A 24,583-nucleotide genomic window follows, 5' to 3' on the forward strand; every position below is an offset into this window, starting at 1 on the left:
CCCGTCAACCTGAACCCATTCGTGTCGCGAAAAATTCTGAAAAACTTAGAACTCTCCGTCTCCACAACTCTTTACTCTCTCATTCTAACAGTGAAAATGAGTTTGGCCGACTGATATTTGCCAATCGCCACCGTGTTGTTTATATTATAGTTGTATGTACGTGTAAACCCGTGTACACTGTAGTAGTAGTCTTGTGCGCCCAGGAACCGTCCCGGGTGATATATCATTAATAATAATAATAAGATTATTCTTGTAGTCGGTTTTTGTTTTTGTTTGTTATAGTTTAATTTTAATAATAATATTGTTTTTCGTATTTAATATATAATTTTACAGATTTCAAATTTATTTTTCTCTTTCTCTCTTTCGCTTTATTTATTATCCGCCGCCGCCGCCGCCGCCTCACGCTATCATTTCCCAGACGACAACACGGCCGTGTCGCGCGCCTCGAGCCAGTGGGTGTTAGCTGTGTGCGCGCGCGTGTATCGTTCATAAATCGTGTGTTTGTTGGGTTTCTGTGTGTAACGCATCGGTGCGATAAATCGTTTTCAATCACATCAATCGAAGACGAAAACTACAATCACTTTCTGCGGCCGCCAATCGAACACTAATGTTGTCGCAAGAATGAGCGTTGCTGTGTGTTCAATGTGGCTCCCAGTCAAATGGATAGGGACAATGTGACTGCTATGGAAACTGATAAAATAGTCGATGACGATATCGGTAGTCCTCAGGTAAATACACAAACCTATAACTCCGGTCTTAACATCGGAATTACACTATCCTTTTGTCGTCCAGTTTCCCCTTTTACTTGATGAAACACATCCTACTATATCTAGTCTAGTGGCCATTTGGCGTAGGTAGTACTAAAAGTTACCAAAAAAAGTATTTCCGACAGTATTGTGAATTGACTATGATATTATAAATTATAATAGTCTACTGTTACCTACCTTTAGAGTTATTGGATATAGGTACCTACATTTCATTAAGTAGGTATTTTGTTTCACATTCAAAGATAGTTCTCTTAATTATAACCGAGGTTATAACTTATAACACACACTATACCTACTACTATAGGCAGAAATATAAGTAAATGTGTACTTTCGAGTCACATAATAACTTAAATTCATTATTTAATTTCAAACAGGAACCTCTTGAATAATGTTGTGAACCTATTTATTATATAACCTAGCTATTATATCATCAGAAGATGTACAGTGTCCATTTGCTAATTAACAGACCGTATTAGATACTTACTTAAGATACCTTAGCTTGTATTGTTGTTTATTGATATTAGCAAAGTATGTACGTAGGTACCTAGCTACATTTAACATAAGATAAACATATTACATTTTAGATAGGTAGGCATCTTAACCTATCTATTTATACAATTTATTATTTTATGTCTATTATATACCAATGCAAGTATACTAGGTATATAGGTAGGAATAATACAATTATATCAACCTTACCTATATGGGTCGTTACTTTAATTATGTAGGAAGGTAATGCTACTTTTAAATAACTATCTACCATCAAATATGAGGTTCTTTAGTATTTTGCTTTCAACAAGTGCATGTTGAACCTAGACTTAAATAATATTATACCTATCTAATTAACTTAACTAAAAATAGTTTACATTTTCACTCTTAATTTATTCAATAATGTATTCAAGTACTATTCATTGCTCAAATAAAAATCATTTGTTTTTCATCATTATTGTTCTATTTTTTTTTAATGGGTATAATTATATGAAAAGCAATACGTACCTACCATATTATTTATACCTAATTTAAGAAATATAATTTATTAATTTATTTTTTACAGAAATAAATCTTTGTTTAGCGCCAAATAATGGCTATTGAATGTACAAAATGTAACTATAATATAATTTAGTTAAAAATAGGCTACTGAAAATGTATTACTAGGAAGTGAAGACTAAACAAATAAAAAGACGCATTTGGTTTACAATTTAGTAGGTATTTATATATTTTCATTAGTAATTTATGTACTCACATTTAAAGATGATTGTTAGGTACCTAGTTTGCTCATGATCATGATAAATGTTAGACCAACTGCCTGTAGTATGTCTTTAAAAGTGTTGAGTGTAATTTTATGTTTGTGTTTATAGGTAGTATAGATACCCATCTAATTTATAAATAGAATATTGAAATATTTTTATGTAGGTAATATGTTTAAAAAGCGTTTTTTTATTCTTTAGTGCAGTTATCTTAAATGCTCCATTGTATATAGGACATAGGTAGATAGATATATTATATTGATATTTATAATATAGTAAACATTTTTAGATAAATACTATGTTGTATAGTTATTATTATATTATTAAATATTTATTGTAATGAAATGGTTGATCTTTATTGTTGTTAATAATATAATAATACCTATTGGCTATTATTACAAATCTGAGATCTGATCATAATTGTTTATTTCAACATCATGGCTTTTTAAGTTATAAATTATAATACACTGATAATCAGTGCAAAACATAACTATATTGTCTGTGTCAAATATATTTTTATATATATATATAAATATAATAGTATTTAGCCAAGAGAACTGATCATACTTAATATTGTTAAATAAACAACCCCAACTGCCTCTCCTATCCGCTCAAAACCTAAAATATTAATTGATAGATAGTCTTTACCAGTTCTTAAACTGTAATCTAGGGGCTCCGCACAGAGGCATATACAAAGAAAGATGTAGGAGTTAGATCCTCTCATAACCTTATTTTTATTCAAAATATATTAGAAAATAATGTTTTTTAGAAAAAGCTTGTAAATGAAATGTTCATATTCATAAAAAAAAGTATTTCATTATATCTCACATATTTCACACACTATAATAATACATAGCGTCCATAGCTGCAATATATGTAGTATATTAAATACCCAATGATAGTAAAACATTGTAGTTGGGATTATAATATCTACCTAATACCATGATAGTTTTAAGAGAATACCTCCAAATAATGTACAAAATATGATAGTAGTTACTGTCATAATGTCAATATGTCATGTATGCAGGTTATTTATACTGTATACCTATGTAGTTGTTATATTTATATAAATGCTTCAATCCATAGGTCATTTTATGTAACTGCATAAACATGGGCATAAATTGTAATTTAGGTTTATTAAATCAAACTCTGTATTATTAGTTTCATCTTTATCAACCGAATACCAATATTGCATAGACTGCACAGCCTGAAAATAATAATTTATTTAACTTTAAACAATTGTCATTACCTATGATAAAAAGCAATCTATAAATGTAGACATGACGTAGTGTTTATACTATTAATATTATACCATTATCTACCTACATATTTTGTCACAAAGTTGAAAAAGTGATTAGACACAAGTTTGTTAAATATTATTTACTTTTATCATTTATTTTACTTTTAGGATAATTAAGTTTACTTATCTATATTCGACAAAATGTCAATAATGCTGTCAGTAGCTCAGTCTTCAGCTATCATCCATGCTAATACGATAACTTCTGTAACTTCTTATTGATGAGTACTGTTTTAGTGTGAATTGATTTTATAATTGTAATAGAATGGTCAAATACAGGGAAACTGTCCTCTTCAAATTCTAATGAAAAATAGTGTCTCTCGCCAACTAAATACGCTACTTGTTTAACAATAGAGTATGTTCTATCCAATAAACAATCTGATCCTGCTTTGAGTTAAAAATAAGATTAAAGCTTACTATATAAGATGCACTGTGGATAAATATTTACATAATATATGATAGCGAAAGAGTACATCTCTTTCCAAAATATGTTATACTATATATATATATGATACTAGCTGAACCCGTGCACTTTGTTGCTCGTTAAATGTACCAACTCTATATGAATCAAACTTTGTTCAATTCATTATTTAATATTCGGTGCATGGTATAAAATTTCTGATTTGCAGTTGTATATTATCAGGTAGTTAATCTACCTGCGGTAGATTGCGGACCCCGTGCTGTTTGTACGTAAGTGTATGACTTAACTCTAAAGTATCAACGTTATACCAAGTTTGTCATATTCTACCTATGGTGGATTATTATAATCAATTAATACAAAATCCTAACCTAACCTAACCTGTTGCGTTACTGTTGTATTTTTGACATCCAGATTTCCTACTTTTTCAGTGGATTTCCTAAAATTGTCTTTCATAGAAACCTTCTTCGTGATATACTCTTTCGTTTAAAGAAAAAATAAAGAAGATCTGATAAGTAGTTCCAGAGTTTACCCTGTACAAAGATTTTCATTTCACATTTATATAGTTAAAAGATATATATTGACAAAAAATAATAATACAAATCAACAAACATGCCCATAACCAATAGCAAGCAATATACAATGCACTATTATTATTTTAATCTGCAACTAAATTTTTTATAATTTAGTTTATTTTTTTCGCGCAACATAATCCAGGAACTTCATTTTAAACTTAAATGCCTTGCAATCTTGGCACACAACGTTCATTGGTCCAATAGCAACGATTTGCTGTGAACTGTAATCGATTTCCACGATATAATTGAATGCAGCTCGATAGGGGTTAAATATTGATTTTGATTCAATCGATTCCGTTCAACTTCATTCCGTGCTTTGCGTTGCTCGTCAGTTTGACTTACTCTTCTATATCTTTAACTCGCAGAATTGTGAGTTCTGCTACTTAAGTTTGTACGTCTAATTGCTGGCATTTTTAAAAACCACCATACCAAAACTCTTTAAAAAATGATTAACACTTATCAATAAACTTACTGTACTGTGGAATTCTGACGGATGCATCATTGTTATTTTTGTTAGTAATTATATTCAATCATAACCAATAGCACCCTTGCAATAAACAAAAATGTATTAATATTTAGTTATTTTAGTTTATTTTCTTACTGGACAGATGGTGCCACTGTTGTTGTTTTTTTTTCATCCATATTTCCTACTTTTCCAGTTAAGTTTCTTAAAATTGTATTACATAAGAACCTGCTCCTGACAATTACGAACATAACAAAAAAATAATTAGCAAAATCGGTCCAGCCGTTCACGCGTGATGTGATGACCAAGGAAATCAGGATTCATTTTTATATATAGAGATATGCTATCATATATGTAAATAGTTATCCTCAGTTCATTTTATTTAGTAAAGTTTTTCTGTCAAATTGTGTCTAGAAAGTAATCTTATAGATGCTAAAGACAAATCTGCATTTTACAATTTTTACTCGGAAGCACAATCAACTAAAAAATAAGCACTTTTTGGCTGAAGTATCAGAAACAGAAAACAAAAGGTAACAGAAGTAACTAATATGGTTAGCTATGTATATATCAGGCTATTAAAGCTCCTACAATTACTTACCTAACCTAACCTAGTGCGACTGATATTTTAGTGTTAGGTAAAAATTAAGCAAAACACATAAATAATATTCCACTTACTTTTTGTACAGTTTGGCGTAGAATTAACGATATATCAACTCGCACAAATACTCAATTTATATCTCACCTTAAATGTAATAAATAGATGAATTGTCTGACATTTAAATATTAGCTGTATACAGCTAATATGTTACTGGATCGGTGTGATATTGCTTGTGTTTTCTTGATGTATATATATTATATATATATCAAACTTCTAATTTTAAAGGTCTCTTATTTAACAAAATATAAAATGAAACAAATGAATTTAAATGAAATATTTTTGTCATCAGAAAATGTTTTCTAGCAAGTGAAGATATAAATATATCTCAAAATATATTCACCAAAATCCATTTTTAATTAATATCCGGAATACTTCTTAATACATTATTGAAAACATTAGAATTTATCGATTTGTCATTAAGATCAATGTTTGACAAAATGTCACAGATTTTTGATGAAGTATTAGTATTTCAAATGAATATTAATCACTTATAAAAAAAAAAAAAACTGTAATTATACTTCTTACATTTCCATCAGCGTAGGTATCTGTGTCAAACTAGATTTTCATCATATGCATCAACAAAAAAACAAAATATTACATTAAATTATATCCTGAAGTAGATATGTGCTATAAACTCTAACCCATAAAGCCAAATTTGAAAGTACTGATTGATCAAAAAAAAAATGTTGTAGGTACCAATCGCACATTGTTGGTTGAACCGTGTGGCAGTAAAGTTAAGTAACGAAATGCTTATTTGAATTTTTAAACTTGTACTTAAATAACTAATAGATACAATATATTTTTAATATTATAGTAATACATTACTTATAGGTAGTCGGTAGTTTTATTTAGTTTATACTACTGAATATTTAATCAATATAACTGTACAATTGAGAACCATTAAAATATACTTTTTGCATCTACCTATTTATAATGATTAATGAGTAATTAAAATAGTTTAGCTGTTGACAAACAATTTAAGAAAATTTACTTTTGTTTTAATTTGTTTAGACCTATAGGTAATTATTTTACAAACAAAGTAGATAATTACCACCTATTAGGCAATATTATGCCTAAGCCCCTAACAATAATGATAACTTTTTATACAAATATTGAAGTCATAATAATATTATCCAAACCAATTAACTTCATTATGATACTGTTCCAAATATCATATTTTTATTTAGGTGTTATTATTTTTGTGGCCTCGGTAAATAAAATGTTGGATAATCTATTCTCTTTTAAATTTAGAACTAATAATATCACCATTGAATATATAACTTTTTTACAAAATAAAAAAAAAATTGATAAATATAATTTTTAATAAATTATAAAAAAAAATTATTCCTATAGGTATATTATTATATTTATAATATTTTTAAATGTTCATTAGAATAACTTATACCTATTACATTTGCAAACTTTACCAAGTTTAAAAAGTGTATGGACATTAAAAATAAAATTTTTAGTTTAGTCTAAATATTTGAAAATTATAATTTTAGAAAGTTGAATGTTTTAAGTCTTTGTACATATCTTACATATTTTTTGAATAGTTATAAAATAACAAAATATCTTATATTTTCTGCAGATTTTCATGATTTTGATGAATTTATAAAAAGTTGAACTTAAACGCTTAAATAAAAAACTATATTTTTGTAAGAATATCTTATGAGGAACCTTGTATTAAGTTTTCAAGGCTTTTTACTGGTTAACAAAATTGATATCATTCATAAATCGAAAAAAAATTTTCAACAATTTAAAATACCTATGCTTATCTAAATTATACAAAAAAAAGTCAAAAGTAAAAATTTCCCAGTAGTTTTTAAAAGCATCGTGAACAATAAAAGTAAAATTAAGGAAAAACGGGAATATTTTTACATTATCAATTTTTATCCATTGGTTAGGTTATAACTTATAATTATTAATAATCTATGGCAAATGACAATCGTCTGAGACGAACAACGATTCCAATATGTAGGTACTCATATATTTCGTTCGATTCTGATTATTAAACTGATTCACAAATGCCATTAATTCATTTATCTCAATACCTACCTACTTCCATATTGAAATTTTGGATCGGAAATGAAGACGTTCACTACATTTCCCTTTGCTGAGAAGCGTTGCTCTGATAGTCAGGGCCGGCCCTGGGAAATTTGTCCTGGGCCCCGCGCTTACGTCGTGAAAACTAGGTGGTAGCTAGTATGTAGTTAAATTGAAAAATAAATAATTCATAGAGTTTAAGTATAATATGATTTGGAGAGAAATAGTATTAATTGTATTTTGTACAAATGCATATTGCATAATAATATTTATAAATAGCGTTATGGACCTATGGTAGAAAGTAGAAAGTGTAGTGTCTATTCTCCGACGACTGAGTGATGCCGACAATGAATTTAAGCAATTATTTTTTAGAAGCACAAGAAGTTGCCTCTAATTCCCAGTAGTTTTCAAAAGCACCGTGAAAAACAAAAGAAAAATTAAGGAAAAACGGTAAATTTTACGCAAAATCTGTTTTCGAGAAAATTGATTTTAGTTTTTGGTGCAACTCTAAAACTAATGACCCTAGGTACATGAAATGTTGACTGAAAGTTTATAATAACATTTTCTATTCACCATAACATTTTCCAAATATTTTGAGCTGTTTACGGACATTTTCGGTTTCCAGTTTTTTTAGTTTTTTTTTTTTATAAATACCAATAAAATTTTATTGTTGGTTAAAAAAGCTTTAAAATTTAATAGAAGGCTTCTAGTAATTTGTTTCAAAGGCAGATGAAAAAAATTAAAAATCCAGTCTCAATTTTTTTTTTGTAAGCATTTAAAGCTTAAATATTGAAAAAATACGTAAAAATGACGAAAATTAGCAAATTATTTTGAGTTGAGAATTCATAAAAAATTTTCTTTTTGAATTTAAGATTTGAAAATGTAATACAAGGTTCCTCGATAAGTTTTTCTACCTTTATCAAAAAAAAAATGCCTACAAGAAAGTCAAATTAAGTTTTTATTAGCGTTTGAATTGAAACTCATATCTTACAACATTTGATCGATTTCTCATGTAATGATTTTCTTATTTTGTTGTAATTAAAAAACGAATGACTGTAGATACTTGAAAATTTCACTGAATGTTTATATTAGCATTTTCTATACACCATCAAATTTTGAAAATATTTTGATACTTTATGTTGTTGACTGACATAGTGAGTTTTTAATTTTTTAGTTTTTTTTTCTATAAATATCAATAAAATATTATTTGTTGATTAAAAAAGCGTAAAAATTTAATGCAAAGCTCCTGATATATTGTTACAATAGCAGTTAAAAAATATTAAAAATACATAGGCACAATTTTTTTTTATAAGCATTTAAAGTTCGATTTTTGACAAAATTTATTAAATTTAAAATGATATTTTGTAGTTAAAAATTTATAAAATGTTCAACTTTTATAGCTAAGATTGGAAATGTAAAACAAGGTTTCACGTAAATAGGCAAATATATAAATTACTTTATTCACAATAATATCATCAAATATACTAGGTAACAACACATAGGCTGACTGACCGTTTTCGCTCAGAATCGTTTTTTTTATTCAATGATTGATGTTATATCATTGAATTCAAATTTAACACCATCCATTACAGTGATCCACTTGTAACCTACTGTATAGCAGAGCGACATCCACTTTCCCACCTTTTTTTGTTTATTCTACCAGAATAATATTTCACAATTTTGTTAGCTAAAAGTATATAATTTGTCCAAAAAATGATTCTCGATGCTTGTCATAATTTTTTTAAATTGAACGCGCCCCATCTCCAGTAAATATTTTAACAAATTCTAGTAAACTTTTATCCAAATTTCTAGTTAAAAAATTAATATAATATTTTTTTTATTATGTAGTATTTACTAGGTATCTATTTTAATATAATACACGTAGTTTGAAACATTTTTTATTGTAGGTTTTAGATACGTGATTGTAGCAATTTTATATTGAATTAAATCTATCACCTTAGTAATTTTACTTAATGGAACAAATAACAATACAAAAAAATGTTCTTCAAATTATTATTAAATGCTAATAATCACTGTAGTCAGAACAACAATTGATAATATATTTTATTACCAAGGGTTTGTATTTTTATTGTAAATGTACAAATGCACTCAAATACCTAAATTATGCTTAGATAAATTTTTAATGCGCTTTATTAAATATTTTTTAAAAATATATTTTAAAATATGCCAACTTAAATATTTGTTTATAATCAGTGTAATAACTAATAAGTAATAGAATTTATATATTTTTATTGTGAGAATATATGGGCAACGAGGTATTAAGTATACAATTCTGTTTTCACGGGAAAAAACAAATCCTTTTGTCTCAACACATTTTACATCTACTAGTCACCTCTTATAACCGCTAGAGACCGTTGACCCCTAATTATCCGGACCGGGACGACTCGGATGAATAGAATAAATCTTCGTTTTGCTCTAGATTTTTTTTATGACAATATAAAATTTAAGTCAATTCTATTTCCTTTTTTCGTTATTACTAGTCACTTATTGACAGTTATTGTAATTGCTACTTAAATTAAAATTTGTTTCGTTTTGAAAAAATTTCGTAATTTTATTATTCTATTAACATAAAAAACAACTTTTAAATTATTTTAATTATTAAAATTAATATTTAAAAATGTGTAGATATACAATCTTTAAATTGAATAAGTAATTATTATTATAAGTTTTTTTTTATTCTTTCATATGACATAAGTTACATTTATGTATAATATATAATATACATTACCCTACCTACGCCTTCACGTACTTTAGTAAGTATATATAGTAAATAACCTCCCTCCTATTTGAAATCTTTAAAACGATGTTTAAGAGGTGTATTCATATATTTTATATATATATTGTGTAAATTAACAATTATAATTGATAAGTTAAAGCTATTACGCTAAAAGATATTATGTTAAGAAACCAGGAATGGAAAAGAAATGTGTATTTTATAAATTAAGTTTTCTGCAGTGTTATCGGTATTTTTCTATAATTTCCAAAAGGACTTGGACTCCCAGGCTCTGATTTGATAAAATAAAATACTAGAAGATAATTAAATATTACATACTGTACAAACAATTTACATATATGTTCTTGTGGACGCGTTTTACGTATATTGTACGTACTTGTTACAGTGTCGTCTTCATGTCAATTCCATGTAGAGAGGGGGCGAACAAATTTTACTCTTGAATACCGCTTTGCTATACAAAAACTTAAAACATAGCATGTTTCATGCGCTTGTATCAACGGTCTGTATAATCAGTGCTGAAACAATAAACAAAATGTATAGAAGGTATTAACGAAAGCAGACTATCACACTGCTTATTAGGAGGGAGGAAATTTTTATTAAGTCCAGATTAAGATTTTTAAAGCCCCGATATCATATAAAAAATAATTGTAATTTTGTTTTATTTTCATGAGACATTTAATATACCTAAAAAAAATGTCTAGCGTTTGTTGTAGCAATTTTTTGTATCATACCTTATAAATTTAGAAGTATCTACTGTATTATTTTCAGAATCTAAATTATTTCTTAAAATAAATATTTTTATTTATATTAAGTATTGAGGTAGGTATTAGGTTTTAACGCGCAATATTGAATAAGTAATAATTACAATATTATAAATGTATGGTGCAAAGTTGGAGATCTCGTAAAAAATCTCGAATCGTATGGCCTATAGGAATCGTGCCCCCTATCTTCTCCCTCCTTTTCATTCGAGTTTGATCAGTTTATAATTTATATAAGTAGGTATTTCCAAGTCGTAGTTTGAAGTGTTGATTAATTTGATTTATTCAGAGAATTATTTCAATTTTATATTGTTTAGCATTTTAATTATTGTTGGAGAAAGTGTTCCGATTACACAATAATCATTCATTAGAAAATTTAATTTCATCATTACAACACAGGGTTTTATAATTATTTTTTACTCTTTAGTGTGAATTTTAATATCAACATGTTTTCGTATTATAATAGACATATTTTTAGTAGGTACCTATTTTTGTTTCTTTGGTTATAATCGAAGTTATAATCATAGTTATATTCATCAAAAGATTAAAAAATAATTTGATCAGATATCCAATAGAATAAATCGGTATACTTTCCCAATATACAACAAATTTTGGAGTTAAGTAGGCACTTAATAGGTATATATAAATCTAATGGCCATCTATTAGAAGTTACTATTTAGAACTTTTGAGATGACAAACATAATTTAATATACCTATATAATAATAAAATGGTTTTAATACTGTTCTTTGCAGATGTATGTTATTTAATAATGATAATTATCAGTGATGTAGATATTAATAAAAAAGTGAGTATCCGCCATTCTTAAAAAAATGTAGGTCCAAAAATTTGTTTTTATTTTTTTTATAATATATAATATTCCGTATGGCGTTAATATCGACTAGTATACAATTGTTAGTCCAGCCCTACTATATTTACTACAGAATACTGGTATTTAAAAATCATTCTTTCTAAAGTGTCGTTGATTTTAATTGATTATTAAAATTGTTATTGTACAATGTACTGTTTGTTTTTATACAGACATACAATACTAACTTAAGTAAGTCAATTGACTTATTTATATTAATATATTGATACATTAATTTTAAACGCCATTACGTTTCTTATCAAACATACAACTTTAGTTACAGTTTGCCAATTAGAAAATAGTTACATAAAAAAAACTCCCTGTAAAAAAAAACCGTGACCAAATTATAAATAACTGTCAGGTTCATGCAGTTGGTGACTAGTCGGAGAAATAGACTAAGCCTTCTATTATAATATATACTTCGTGTTGTAGATGAATCATCGTTACTACGACGTACATTTTAAAGTCTATATAAAAATAATATATTTTTTTACACCGTTATAATATTACGATCAATCCCAGATTTAATAGAATTGTACCTACCTACTTGAAACTATACTTTGTATTATATGATATTTTAATTGTTTTGCCCGTCATTACATTTATTTAATAATATTATTTTTACTTCGTTGACATGCAAAATACAAATAATATATTTATCTTAAAATACCTAAGCTTAAAAATAAAAGAACATGCATTTTAGTTAATTTTGCTTTTTTGCACGCAATTCAATTTAAATTTTTGATGAGTTTAAAATACTTGAAAAACATAATCAAGTTAATCGAAGTATTTTTAACATATTATTTTATAATAATTACAAACTGAAATACTGTTACCTGTGTAGTAGTATAGATAGCCAGATAGGTAATTTAAAATTTGATTTTGTTACCTTTTTCATATACTTATTTAATAAAATGTAGGTAATAATAGGTAGGTACACGTTATTAAGATTTGAGAATTGTACTAGTTTTAACTGAATAATTTAAATTACGATTAGGCCAAAAGTGGATTTGAGATTCGTTTGACCGAGGGAACTCGGTTATTTAATTTTTTAAATTCAAAGTCATGTTGATCATGCCGTCCAGTCCTGTACATTTGTACCTCCCATATTATTTATTGTTTACATTTCATTACAGATTGTAGGCTATATATTATATTCTTGTTCTATAGTAAAAAAAAAAATAATAATAATAATTTACATGACATTTTTTTTTTATCTGTTGTAGCATAATATGTAGATAAACTCAAAAAGTCCTGACTCCTAAGAAGTGAGCTCTCTCAATAGTATATTTTCAAATTAAAAACATTCTTACGTAAAAACACTATAGTAGATATAGATTGCGTTAATGCAAATTGCAAACCAAAAGATTTTTTTCGAATTACCTATAAAACTAGTCAAGCATTAATAATATTATTAAATAGGTACGTATATATTATATTAAATATAATATTTTAATCAATACAGAAATTACAGCTAACCGTTTGAATATAAAAAAAGAGCTACAGTGCTATACCTTATACAAGCCACACTTATTTTTGTCGAAATTAAGACGAATCGGTATAAAATAAAATTAGGTATTAATTATAATTATTATCGACGAATAAGTACGATTTTTTTGTATGTTGAAGAGTGATGATGACATTAGACTTAGCTTAAATTAAGATAGCTGTAACAAATTAAAACAGGTGTATCAAAGATTTCAAAATGAGTAAACCTAACTGTTAGTCTATGAAAATCTGAATTATAATGCAAAAAGCAATGGATGCTAAAACGAATTTGAATAATTGTAAACCTATTATTAATATTGAACAGTCCAGAACAATGCGAAATCATTAGGAAGTCGACAATACAAAACCGTAAACGATATAATATGATACAATAAAGTCATTGAATGTTAAACGAACGTTTTGTTTGAAGTTAACGAGGTCGAAACCAAATAATATTTTTGGATAAAACTATCGTCTCGGATATTCAACGTGTTCCAATCGTATATAGTATAAATAATTATATACCGAATAACCTTAGAAATTCTACTTGCGGAAATGGCAAGACCGTGTACTGTGCACAACCGGATGTAAGTTGTCGTAATATAAACCTGAGTATTCGGGAACCTTACACGCGGGAGCTGCTGTGGGCGTCAAGTTTAATTCGTATGTGTATTTAGTAAATAATATTAAAATATAATAATTATTTTAAACGAAATAGTGTGGTGGTGGAGGCCTGCAGAGAGTGTATAGGAAACGCGTGTCGGCCGCCACCGCTGACGACGACTAGGAGAAGGTCAAACATTTGTGACTTTGTGAGTCGTCGGACGGACACCGCGACTTGGTTTGGTCTGTTGGGTTAAAAGAAACGGCGACGATCGTCGTTGTGCCTGTGGTAGCGAAGAAAAGGAACTGAAGTCTGAAATACGAAAAGAAAAAATACGTTTTATAGTAATAATAATATATTAAGGTCGGTTGGAGGGGCAAGCGGTTTCGTGTTGTCTCGGGAATCCGTACCGGTGCGCGCGGCATAGCACATCAGCCTGCACTCGGCAGCAGAGCTCAAAGACACACGCCGGGTGACGGGGGAAACTGAACTGGTCTGGCCACTACAACAATACCGCTTTTTATATATAATTATTATTGTTGTTGCGTCCGACTGGAGCGAGTTCTCGTCTACCGCAGCCACCACCGCAGCCGCAGCCACCGCTGCTTGTGCGTCTATTGCCCTCGTACTCGCAACCGACCCCGCTCCGCTCGTTACATACTATTATTGAAAACGTTACGCCGGCCGCGAACTGACGACGTCTTCGACTCTTCGTGTCGCGTGTGCGCGTCTCGAGTACGCGGTCGTGCTTTCCCGTTCTGGCTTCGCGTACTCGTTATATCGTTATAATTTACATTATAATATATTGTTTTATAACGTGTGTGAACGCCGCCAATCGTGTCGTCCTACGTTACAACGCGGAAAACACACGTCCTTTACGTATCGGCGTTTCACTTCCGGTGACAAAATTTTTTTCATTGCGATACCTTTTTTTTACCGTATGATCCGAATCCAACACACGTCGTGCGTCTCCGGCACACTCGCCTATCGTTTTTAGAATTTTCCGTTTTTTTTTTGGAAAAATGTTATATTTATTCTGATTGATTTTCTTTTCGGCATTTTGTTTTTGTCGTCGTGGTCCGACAGGTGGACTTTAATGTGCTATATGTGCAAGATAACAACACAACTATTGTATTATATAATATTAACCATAACAATTAATAGTTTCGTGTGTCCCATAAGTAAATACCTAATTGAAATTTTATTCAAATATTGATGAGTTTTTTAATGCCTATCCAATATTATGTTGTATCGAAAATCGTGTTAAATTAGGAAAATAAAAAAAAACAGTCCCTCAATCATCATATTAATAATTTTCGATTAAATGTTTTCTCGGATAATCAATTACTAATAATGTAGTTATGTTTCATAAATAATAATGAATAGACTAAACTTTCTAGTAAGAGCAAATAAATAAAATATACAGATCTCTTGAAAGAAAAAAAAAATAAAGTGGTCCAAAAGAAAAGCGATTTATTTGTATTTAATCGCTATCGGGTGTGCGGGAAAAGCGTAAAAATCAAAATTTCACATCGCATAAGGTCGAATGCCGCGATCACCGTGACAATGAGCCACTGCTAAAGTAAAAGCGTTTCAAATCATATTTCCCTATACCGCAGTGCAGTGTCTTTCAAAATTATAAATAAATTGTATAGTAAACGATTACGAGTGATTTTCTTTCTAACAGTCGTTTGGATAGTTAATAACATACAATATATCTTGTGTCAAAATGGTTCTAGTTGAACAAGTATGTAATCATTTTTATATTAGATTTATAAAAATGCCGTTCTCTTTTGTAATATTTATTCATTGACTACTAAACTATTCGATGAATTATGCATAATTTAATTCACGATTGACTTAATTATTTTATGGATTTATTCTTGATAGTGTATATTATTATATTATATTATACATGTTTTCTACAAGGATTTACTAATTTTAAGTGGGGTAATGTAGATTTCATTACCATGGCCATTAAAATTAGTAGGTCTTCGAGAATACAATGCATGATATTGTGTAAGTATACAATATAAAAGTTATAAGCTATAAACTATGATTTTTAAAATTCTCAAAATAAAAAAAATTTCTGTAGTACTTATATTATACATAGAAACATTTATTAGCTTACAATGAATAATAAAATATTTGTATATGCCATTAAAAAAATATTGTTATAATATATTATTTACTAGAAACTTACTTTAATGAACATGCTTTCCTAAGATCAACTAGTGATTCCTTTTAACTTCTTTTAAAAACATGTGTTTATATTCTATGTAGGTACTATATTTATAATATATATTTTGTATGTTAGGGTGTCAACCAACTAACATTAAAAGGTTTCACCTTTTTTTTTTTCAGTATCCACCAATGACGATCTTATATGACCCAACAATTAAAAAAGATTCTACAACCAATGGTGTTGCATCTCCACAATTCGCCAACGAACAAGAGCTGTGTCTTATGTACTTTGATAAATGGAGCGAACAGCACCAAATCGACTTTGTCGAACACCTATTGGCACGCATGTGTCACTACCAACACGGACACATAGACACATATCTAAAACCTATGTTACAGAGAGACTTTATATCTCTCTTACCCAGTAAGTATTTTAATTTAAATATATAAGATTGTAAATTTTGATACAAATATTTTTGTTTGTGTTCTAGAAAAAGGCCTAGACCATGTGGCCGAAAATATTTTATCTTACCTCGACGCCGAATCTTTATATGCTGCTGAGTTGGTATGTAAAGAATGGTATAGGGTAATTTCAGAAGGTATGCTTTGGAAAAAGTTAATTGAACGTAAAGTACGTACAGATTCATTATGGCGAGGGCTTGCTGAACGAAGAGGGTGGTAAGTTTTATTATTATGCAATATACCAGATAAATATTCATGTCCTTCTTTATTTATTTCAGGATTCAAAACTTGTTCAAACCAAAGCCAGGTGAACACCACCCAGATCATTTCTCCTACAGGGCTCTGTTTCCTAAAATTATACAAGACATAGAAGTATGTGATATTTATTTTATTAATAATTATACTATATTAAATTACAATATCTAACAAACTCTAATTATAATTTATATTATTTTATATTGTTAGTAATTGTATTATATGATTAGGTACTTATTTTAATTAAAAACTTATAGTAAGATTATAATTTACAAGAGTTATTTTAAAGTAGGTAGTTACTAATTTTTGCATGAATATCTTGGATATATTTAAATAGCAGTTGCTCTTGTTAGTATTGTTAAAAATTCAATTTTTTTATTTTTTCATGTTACAATAACTATTTGTTGTATTTTATACATTGAAACTCTTATAAAAAATTTTATATAACAACAATCAATAAAATATAGATATTATATTAGAATAGATCAAACGTCAAATAACATGCTGATATTATTTCAAACATAATAGTCACAATTAACGATTATTATCAAACTTTTTTAAACAAAATCTCAAGCATGAAACTTTATAGACACTTCAATAACAAAATCACCATTATATTCTGATGTTTTTTCCAAGTTTTTGTAATTTTTCTATAAATACTTGCAATATTTTAGAATGTTTAAGACGACGCTTCCCATTCGTTTGTTGCCTCCGTCTTACAAATGAATGACATAGCAAATTGTTGTTCACTAGTTTAAAAAGTGTGCTGTTATTTTTGATAGTAGAATGATTGACCTTTCATCAAACTTTTAGGTAAGAAAATTAACTGTCAGCAAAATTTTTCCGATATTTTAATTTTCTAGGAAGATATGGTTAGTGTGATTACAAATGAAAAATGATCATATCTCGCTTAAATATTAAAATATTAAATAAAAGCCTAAAAGTTGACACTTAAGCACAGATAATTTTCTTACCTAAAAGTTTGATAATAGGTAATTTCACTCTAAAATCAAAACCAACAGCACTAGTTTTAATAGTAAACAAAAATTTGCTATGTCGTATGTGTAAAACAGAGACAACAAGTGCTTCTAACTTTTCTCCATAATTGCATTTTATACTACTAGTAATAGTAATTATAAAACAAAACAAATAGCACACTTAATATATATTTACTCAGTTTGTTAGTATGGAATCTATATAAAATATATGGTTTCTATCTCTACTTTACACTTAGAATCAATATATTTTAACTAAAGTGATGTTATTATATTCTTTCTAGAGTATAGAATCAAATTGGCGAACTGGCCATTTTCTATTACAAAGGATAAATTGCCGATCAGAAAACTCCAAAGGTGTATACTGTTTACAATATGATGACAATAAAATTGTCTCAGGTTTACGTGATAATACCATAAAAATATGGGATAGAAATACATTAGAATGTGTTAAGGTAATAAATAACAATTTCAGCCTTAAAATATTGGAGTATACAACCAACTTAATTTTGTTTAGGTATTAACTGGCCATACCGGGTCAGTTTTATGTTTGCAATATGACGACAAAGTGATTGTGAGTGGTTCCAGCGATAGTACAGTTCGTGTATGGAATGTTGTTACTGGTGAAATGGTCAATACTCTAATACACCATTGTGAAGCAGTCTTACATTTAAGGTTTAGCAACAATATGATGGTCACTTGTTCAAAAGTAATTTCTAGATTTTTGTATTGTAATATAAGGAAATCTCTAATATGTAATGCTTATTTTATATTGAAGGATCGTTCAATAGCTGTATGGGATATGGTGTCAGCTAGTGAAATGACTTTGCGCCGTGTCTTGGTTGGTCACAGAGCTGCAGTAAATGTTGTCGATTTTGATGATAAATACATCGTATCAGCTTCTGGAGACCGTACTATTAAAGTATGGAATACATCAAGTTGTGAGTTTGTACGTACCCTTAATGGTCACAAACGTGGTATTGCCTGTCTTCAATATAGAGATCGATTAGTAGTTAGTGGAAGTTCTGATAATACCATCAGGTATTTATGAAAACAATTATATTTATTAATTTGATTCATCTATTGCTGAGATATTGTTTTATATTATATCATTTTTTTATTTATAATTTTAGGTTGTGGGATATTGAATATGGTGCTTGTTTAAGAGTACTTGAGGGCCACGAAGAACTGGTACGATGCATTAGATTCGATAGTAAAAGAATTGTCAGTGGCGCATATGATGGGTAAGAGCTTAATATAAATCATATTCTAATGTACCTAATGTATCATAAAATCTTAAATATTTTTTTTTTTAAATGTCTAGTTCATGATATATTTATGTAACACAATTTTATATTTTTTTTAGGAAAATCAAAGTATGGAATTTAGTAGCAGCTTTAGATCCCAGAGCACCAGCATCTACTTTATGTCTACGTACACTTATGGTAAGCGTTTTGCACTACGTTCACTTTTATGATTTGTTGTTTTTTCGTGATTGAGAGAGGAGGAATTTTTGTCCGGCAGGAGCACTCGGGACGAGTGTTTCGACTCCAGTTTGACGAGTTCCAAATAGTCAGCTCTTCACATGATGATACAATACTTATTTGGGACTTCCTCAACTATAATGATACAAATAATTCAGCTGCGGGTGCAAATGACGCCCATCCTCCTTTACCTCCTGGTATGTTGTACAATTGTAATAATAATGAAGTGTCATTAACATTTTTTATATGTATGTAAATTTTTTTTCAGGTTTTGATTAACCCAATGGGCTAGTCGTCCGTAATTGACTGGATAAGGTTTGTGTATAATCATATACAGAACTCGTTTTAAAATATCACTAAAAGATGGTAAAACAATATTCTATCACATCTTGTTCTCATTTTATTTATATATATATATATATATATATGTATATTGTATATATAAAAACATTATATATTTATGTATGTATAATATAATTAATAACTACAAAACGCCCAAAATAACTGTGCCAATGTTCAGATGTTCTCTATTACCCTTATATATAGGTACACGTGATGTTTCTCTTTTCAAATACACTATATTTATATATGCATGTATATATAATATATATATTTGTGTATGTGTATATATGTATGTATATATATATATTATATATATTTGTGTATGTGTATATATGTATGTATATATATATTATATAATAAAAAAATTTCTAGAAGGGCTTAAATGCTTAAATATTAAATTAATTTTAACTGAATGTCTGTGATTTTTCAATATGAATTTTCCAAAAGAAATTAACCAGACAAGTGCAATGACACTTCTATACTTTCCTTTTTTAAAACTTTTTCTCAATCGTAAATATACATCATGTTTGCTTTAAATAACAAAACATGTTTGTAGAATAATTGATTTTTATGTAATAAAAAAACCAACAAAAATGGCATCAACACTAATATTTGTATAGTCCCTATTCGAATAAGTTTTAAAAAAAATTTTCTTTGTATAAAAGTGATTTTGTATAATTTATATAATTATTATTATAAAATACAAATTATATTAGAAAACAAAATTCTAAACCTGTGTAAACAACTTTTATTGATCTGTAAAATTTCCATTTCCCATTAATACTATCATTTGACTTTCATACAGTTGCATCACAAATACTGTATTATTTTGACTTGCAGACACTTGAAAACCACTGTTTGGATTCGTAACAACGAGAACTAATACAATGTGCACATCTTAAGAGAAATTTTGGACTAACAGGTTTGTTTTCTCGTAGATGTTGCGACACTATATCAGCAATACCATCAATAAACAAAGGATGGTCATTAGGTGCAGCAGCTCTACGGATATTTTTGACTCCTAGCTAAAAATTAAAAGCATTTATCAATAATATTATAAAACATTAAATATTCAATTTGTTTTTAATATTCTGTTATTTAACTACAGTTTATTTCTGTATTCTAGAATTTAAATGTCTTACTTCTTCTCCGAGTTCTTTACAATATTCAATATCAAGCTCATGTAATGTCTCAATATGTTCATTAACAAATGCAATAGGTACTAAAATAAAATTCTTTTTGCCTTGCTTCACATAACCTATAAAATAAAAACTATGAGATATAAAGAATCAAATATTATGTACCGTCAAACTTCGGGTTACTTGGGCCACTCATTATTTACATACGTGTACAACATTCAATTTGTAATGAATAATAAGAACAATAAAACCCAAAAAATCCGTTCCTGGCTTGAGCTATAATTTCTACACAATAGAAACATTTTAATTTAATTAATCTTAACTTTTTTTAAAAAAATGTCTTCGTCCCAAGTTATCTTGATTTTTGGGTAACTTGGGACATCCATAAATTTCTATGTAAAATTCAAGTTACCTTCAATAACTTTAACTTGGGACTTAATTATTGTTTTTAAAAAAATTTGATATTAAATAAGTTTTTTTAACGATTTTATTGAATTTAAAGTAACATTACTGACATTAGGTTTAACTTGGGACAATAGTAAAGCATGGGATATGCGTGTCCCAAGTTACCCTTAAATTGGATACATTTATTTACCTTTAAACCTTATCGTGTACAAATTATTTTAAGGTGATGACAACGTTTAAATTTTATTTACAATGTATTCGCCATTCAATTAACATAAAAATTTACTTCATAGTTCAACTAGCCTACGCACTGGACTTAAACCTAATTCACATGAGTTTTAAAGCTTTTAATATAATATGTTACTTAATTAAGTAAATAAACATAACTTACTTTTATTTATGCGTCTGTAAGTAGTCAAGTTGTTTGTATTAATGTGTATACTGCGTGAATACATTTATAATGATAGCTAAAAGATAAATTAGTGATGCCAGACGATATAATACTAAATTTCTTAAATATGTCCCAAGTAACCCGGTTTGACGGTATTTTAAATAAGCACACTTTACATAGATTGAAATATTAGTTTAAAACCTTTTAATGCATCATCTGTGAATGGTCCCAACCAAGGCAACGGACCAACTTTAGACTGCCAAACTAATGCATAAGGATAAGCATAACCTAGTTCTTCCATCACTGCATGCACTGTTGAGCTTACCTCTGAAGGATAAGCATCTCCTCGGTTAACAGCCTCAATAATTAAACATAACATTTATCAAATAAATATCTATTTTTACAAGATGACACTAGTGATTTTCATAGACAAATTAAAATATAAACTGAATGTCCTGCATAACCAAGCTATAGAATGTCAAGTGTCTACATTGTAAGAAAGAGATAGTCTATACTCTATACCCAGTGGTTTGTTATTATTAAAGACCGGATTTATATGTTTTTACATATCGTTACTGGGTCATGCAGTCTTATGAGAGTAAAAAATGTGGATGATTTGTTCAATTCTGAATGCATAGAAAAAAGTTTTTTTTTGCATATTTGAGAATATTTTATGGGTTAGAGAATATTTAATTCATTTAGCATATTTTGGAATATTTCGTAAATTGTGAGAAAAAATTTGTATTTATTTTTAATTTTAATATTACGGTACCCAGAAAAAATTTTTTTGAACATTTACAATTTTTTATTTTATCATTTCCAACTCTTACTAAAGTGCAATAATATTCCATTAAAATACGAAACTTTAAATACCTAATAATTAACTCACTATTAATATAAATTTGAAAAAAAAAAATTTTAAATGCATATTAAAGTAAATATAATGATGTTTATTGATGATTTTTGCATATTTTTGCTTTTTTTTGTATATTTTGCATATTTTAGCATATTTTTTAAATTTTTAAGAGAATATAATGAGAATATTTTAAGGTTTTTTCGAGAATATTAGCATCATATTTAAGGTATTTTAAGAGAATATAAATCCGGTCTTTAGTTATTATATAACTACAGTATATTATGATTTATGTTTATTCACAAATTAGTAAATTACAAAACAATAATTTATATATAGCTTTTGTTCAAATTAATAAATATGCTAGGAGCTATATATTTTGTTTAACTATTAATAGTTTTTACTTTCTATTAATATAAATAAAAAATTTGAAAGAAATACAAACAACCTTATTCTCACCTAGGCTGCATCCAAAATTGATATTTATAAACGAATATAAATCATTCTGCATTTATAAATCATCAATATCCTATACAGGTAAGAATAGTGCCTAAAACTTGATTTCTATTCAATCCATCATTTTTCATGATACTATCATTAATAACTGAGAATATCATTTATGGTACGAGCATCACATTTAACTAACATAACAATTATTAATATAGAAAAGTATATAATAATATACATAAGTATCCTATTTTATGGTACCGAATTATAAACTGATACATTATTATATTACGTGTGTGGGATTTCAATTCAACCTATACAAAAAAGTAATCATTTGGGTAAAAAGTTGTTGATGTATGACCATGATGTAATCCAGTACTCCAGATTATAAATACATAAAAAAAAAACAATTTTACTACACTACCCAGGCTCTTGACAATAAAAGCTAAAATAACTTAAGTATATTACCTTCAAAGGTAAAGAATGAGCTGAAAATAAGACGACAACATCGTCTCTATCACTTTCGGGAAATTGTTTGATTTCATCTGAAATTCTTGAGCCAATTGCCTTGATTAACAATGGATGTGTGGCCCATCGATCAATAATGCTTAATTTTAAGTTTTCTGGAAATGTTCTAAAGCAGAATACTTGTTTAGCAGGATATTATTATTAGAATTTGTGTATAGTATACTTATTTTGGAAATATGAATAAATGGCATTAAAACTTGAACCACTGGTAGCACAACTGTATTGAGGATATTGTGAAAACAGTACGACTCTATCCGCACCATCTCTAAAAAAATATATATACATTATGTTCAGAGCAATAAAATTAATAATTGATGTGTAATACATACTTTTGTACTTGTTCAAAAGTACTTTCAGTTAATGGCTCAACATATCTAAATGCAACATAATGTTTATGTGGAGCAGTACTAGGTGAAATTTTGTCTAATTTTTCACACATCAATTTTCCCTAAAATAGGATCACTTAAATTATTCCCTGTCTTATAATAAGTATATTAACAATCTTACTTGAAGGTTGGTCCACTTTAAAATTGGTGATCCCCCACCAATTTCGGCATATTTCTTCTGTACTTCTGAAGTTCTTCTCCTGGCGATATATGGTCCCAAGGTGCTGTAAAAATACAAAACACAGTCATAAATTTTAACTTCCATCGAAGTAATTATTCTGACATTCACTTTTGAAAAGGTAACTGCATCATGTCTCGATCGGTCATTATGCGATGCAAATAGCCATGCACTTGGTCTACGTGTTGCGGCCCACCCATGTTTAACATGACAATGGCGGTTTTTACTTGAGAGGACATAAATCGACTGGTTAAGTCTGGAATAAATATTATTCAATAATGAATAGTCATCAAGCGTAAAGTGTACGAAAACAAACCTGAGGTGGGTTTACTAAGATGTTTTAGAGACGAGAACATTTTCATTTGTTTTTAATCTAAGGAATAAATTTAATATTTAAATATTTAATAAAATAAACCATGAACAATTAACAATTAATTTTCTAAATTCTGTAATGAATATGAAAGTATGAAATAAAACTTATTAATAATTGCACATTTACCAGTCGCGTTGTAAATATTAGCCGATAACAAAATATAATAATCTAAATTGTTATCACGTGGAGTGTATATTTTTCTTTGCTGATTTTCATGTATAC

At 28.1% G+C, this 24,583-nt stretch overlaps 2 protein-coding genes across 5 annotated transcripts; one reads left to right on the forward strand and one right to left on the reverse strand.

Moving 5' to 3' along the window:
- Window positions 1-20,789, forward strand: LOC132944348 (beta-TrCP). Of its 4 annotated transcripts, XM_061013644.1 has the most exons (12): window positions 1-728; window positions 16,304-16,547; window positions 16,615-16,801; window positions 16,864-16,957; window positions 18,120-18,290; window positions 18,353-18,544; window positions 18,614-18,876; window positions 18,969-19,079; window positions 19,202-19,280; window positions 19,360-19,516; window positions 19,588-19,634; window positions 20,502-20,789. In XM_061013644.1, exons 1-11 carry the CDS (start codon window positions 660-662, stop codon window positions 19,596-19,598), a joined length of 1,578 nt encoding a protein of 525 aa, XP_060869627.1. In that variant the 5' UTR covers window positions 1-659; the 3' UTR covers window positions 19,599-19,634; window positions 20,502-20,789. The 4 variants fall into 4 exon arrangements, with proteins under 4 accessions (XP_060869627.1, XP_060869625.1, XP_060869628.1 ...); XM_061013642.1 differs by lacking the exon at window positions 20,502-20,789 and having other exon boundaries at window positions 19,588-19,972; XM_061013645.1 differs by lacking the exon at window positions 20,502-20,789 and having other exon boundaries at window positions 19,363-19,516; window positions 19,588-19,972.
- Window positions 20,387-24,520, reverse strand: LOC132944349 (ferrochelatase, mitochondrial). The gene is made up of 9 exons (XM_061013647.1): window positions 24,305-24,520; window positions 24,100-24,244; window positions 23,932-24,034; window positions 23,754-23,872; window positions 23,588-23,689; window positions 23,365-23,530; window positions 21,798-21,954; window positions 20,804-20,919; window positions 20,387-20,686 (listed from the first exon to the last, which is right to left on the reverse strand). Exons 1-9 carry the CDS (start codon window positions 24,348-24,350, stop codon window positions 20,486-20,488), a joined length of 1,155 nt encoding a protein of 384 aa, XP_060869630.1. The 5' UTR covers window positions 24,351-24,520; the 3' UTR covers window positions 20,387-20,485.
- Window positions 24,521-24,583: the final 63 nt, after the last annotated feature.

The sequence above is a fragment of the Metopolophium dirhodum genome, chromosome 5 (assembly GCF_019925205.1).
Source record: "Metopolophium dirhodum isolate CAU chromosome 5, ASM1992520v1, whole genome shotgun sequence".
Lineage (NCBI taxonomy): Eukaryota > Metazoa > Arthropoda > Insecta > Hemiptera > Aphididae > Metopolophium > Metopolophium dirhodum.

What these genes read in the sequence shown, in the direction of transcription:
- LOC132944348 (XM_061013644.1), top strand. Translation starts at nt 660, where the DNA reads ATGGATAGGGACAATGTGACTGCTATGGAAACTGATAAAATAGTCGAT. An exon ending in CTTGCTGAACGAAGAGGGTG is followed by an intron (nt 16,802 to 16,863) that starts GTAAGTTTTATT and finishes TATTTATTTCAG; the next exon opens with GATTCAAAACTTGTTCAAAC. An exon ending in AGTTCTGATAATACCATCAG is followed by an intron (nt 18,877 to 18,968) that starts GTATTTATGAAA and finishes TTATAATTTTAG; the next exon opens with GTTGTGGGATATTGAATATG.
- LOC132944349 (XM_061013647.1), bottom strand. Translation starts at nt 24,350, where the DNA reads ATGAAAATGTTCTCGTCTCTAAAACATCTTAGTAAACCCACCTCAG. An exon ending in ATGCAGTTACCTTTTCAAAA is followed by an intron (nt 24,035 to 24,099) that starts GTGAATGTCAGA and finishes GTATTTTTACAG; the next exon opens with CACCTTGGGACCATATATCG. An exon ending in CACAGATGATGCATTAAAAG is followed by an intron (nt 20,920 to 21,797) that starts GTTTTAAACTAA and finishes TTTATTTTATAG; the next exon opens with GTTATGTGAAGCAAGGCAAA.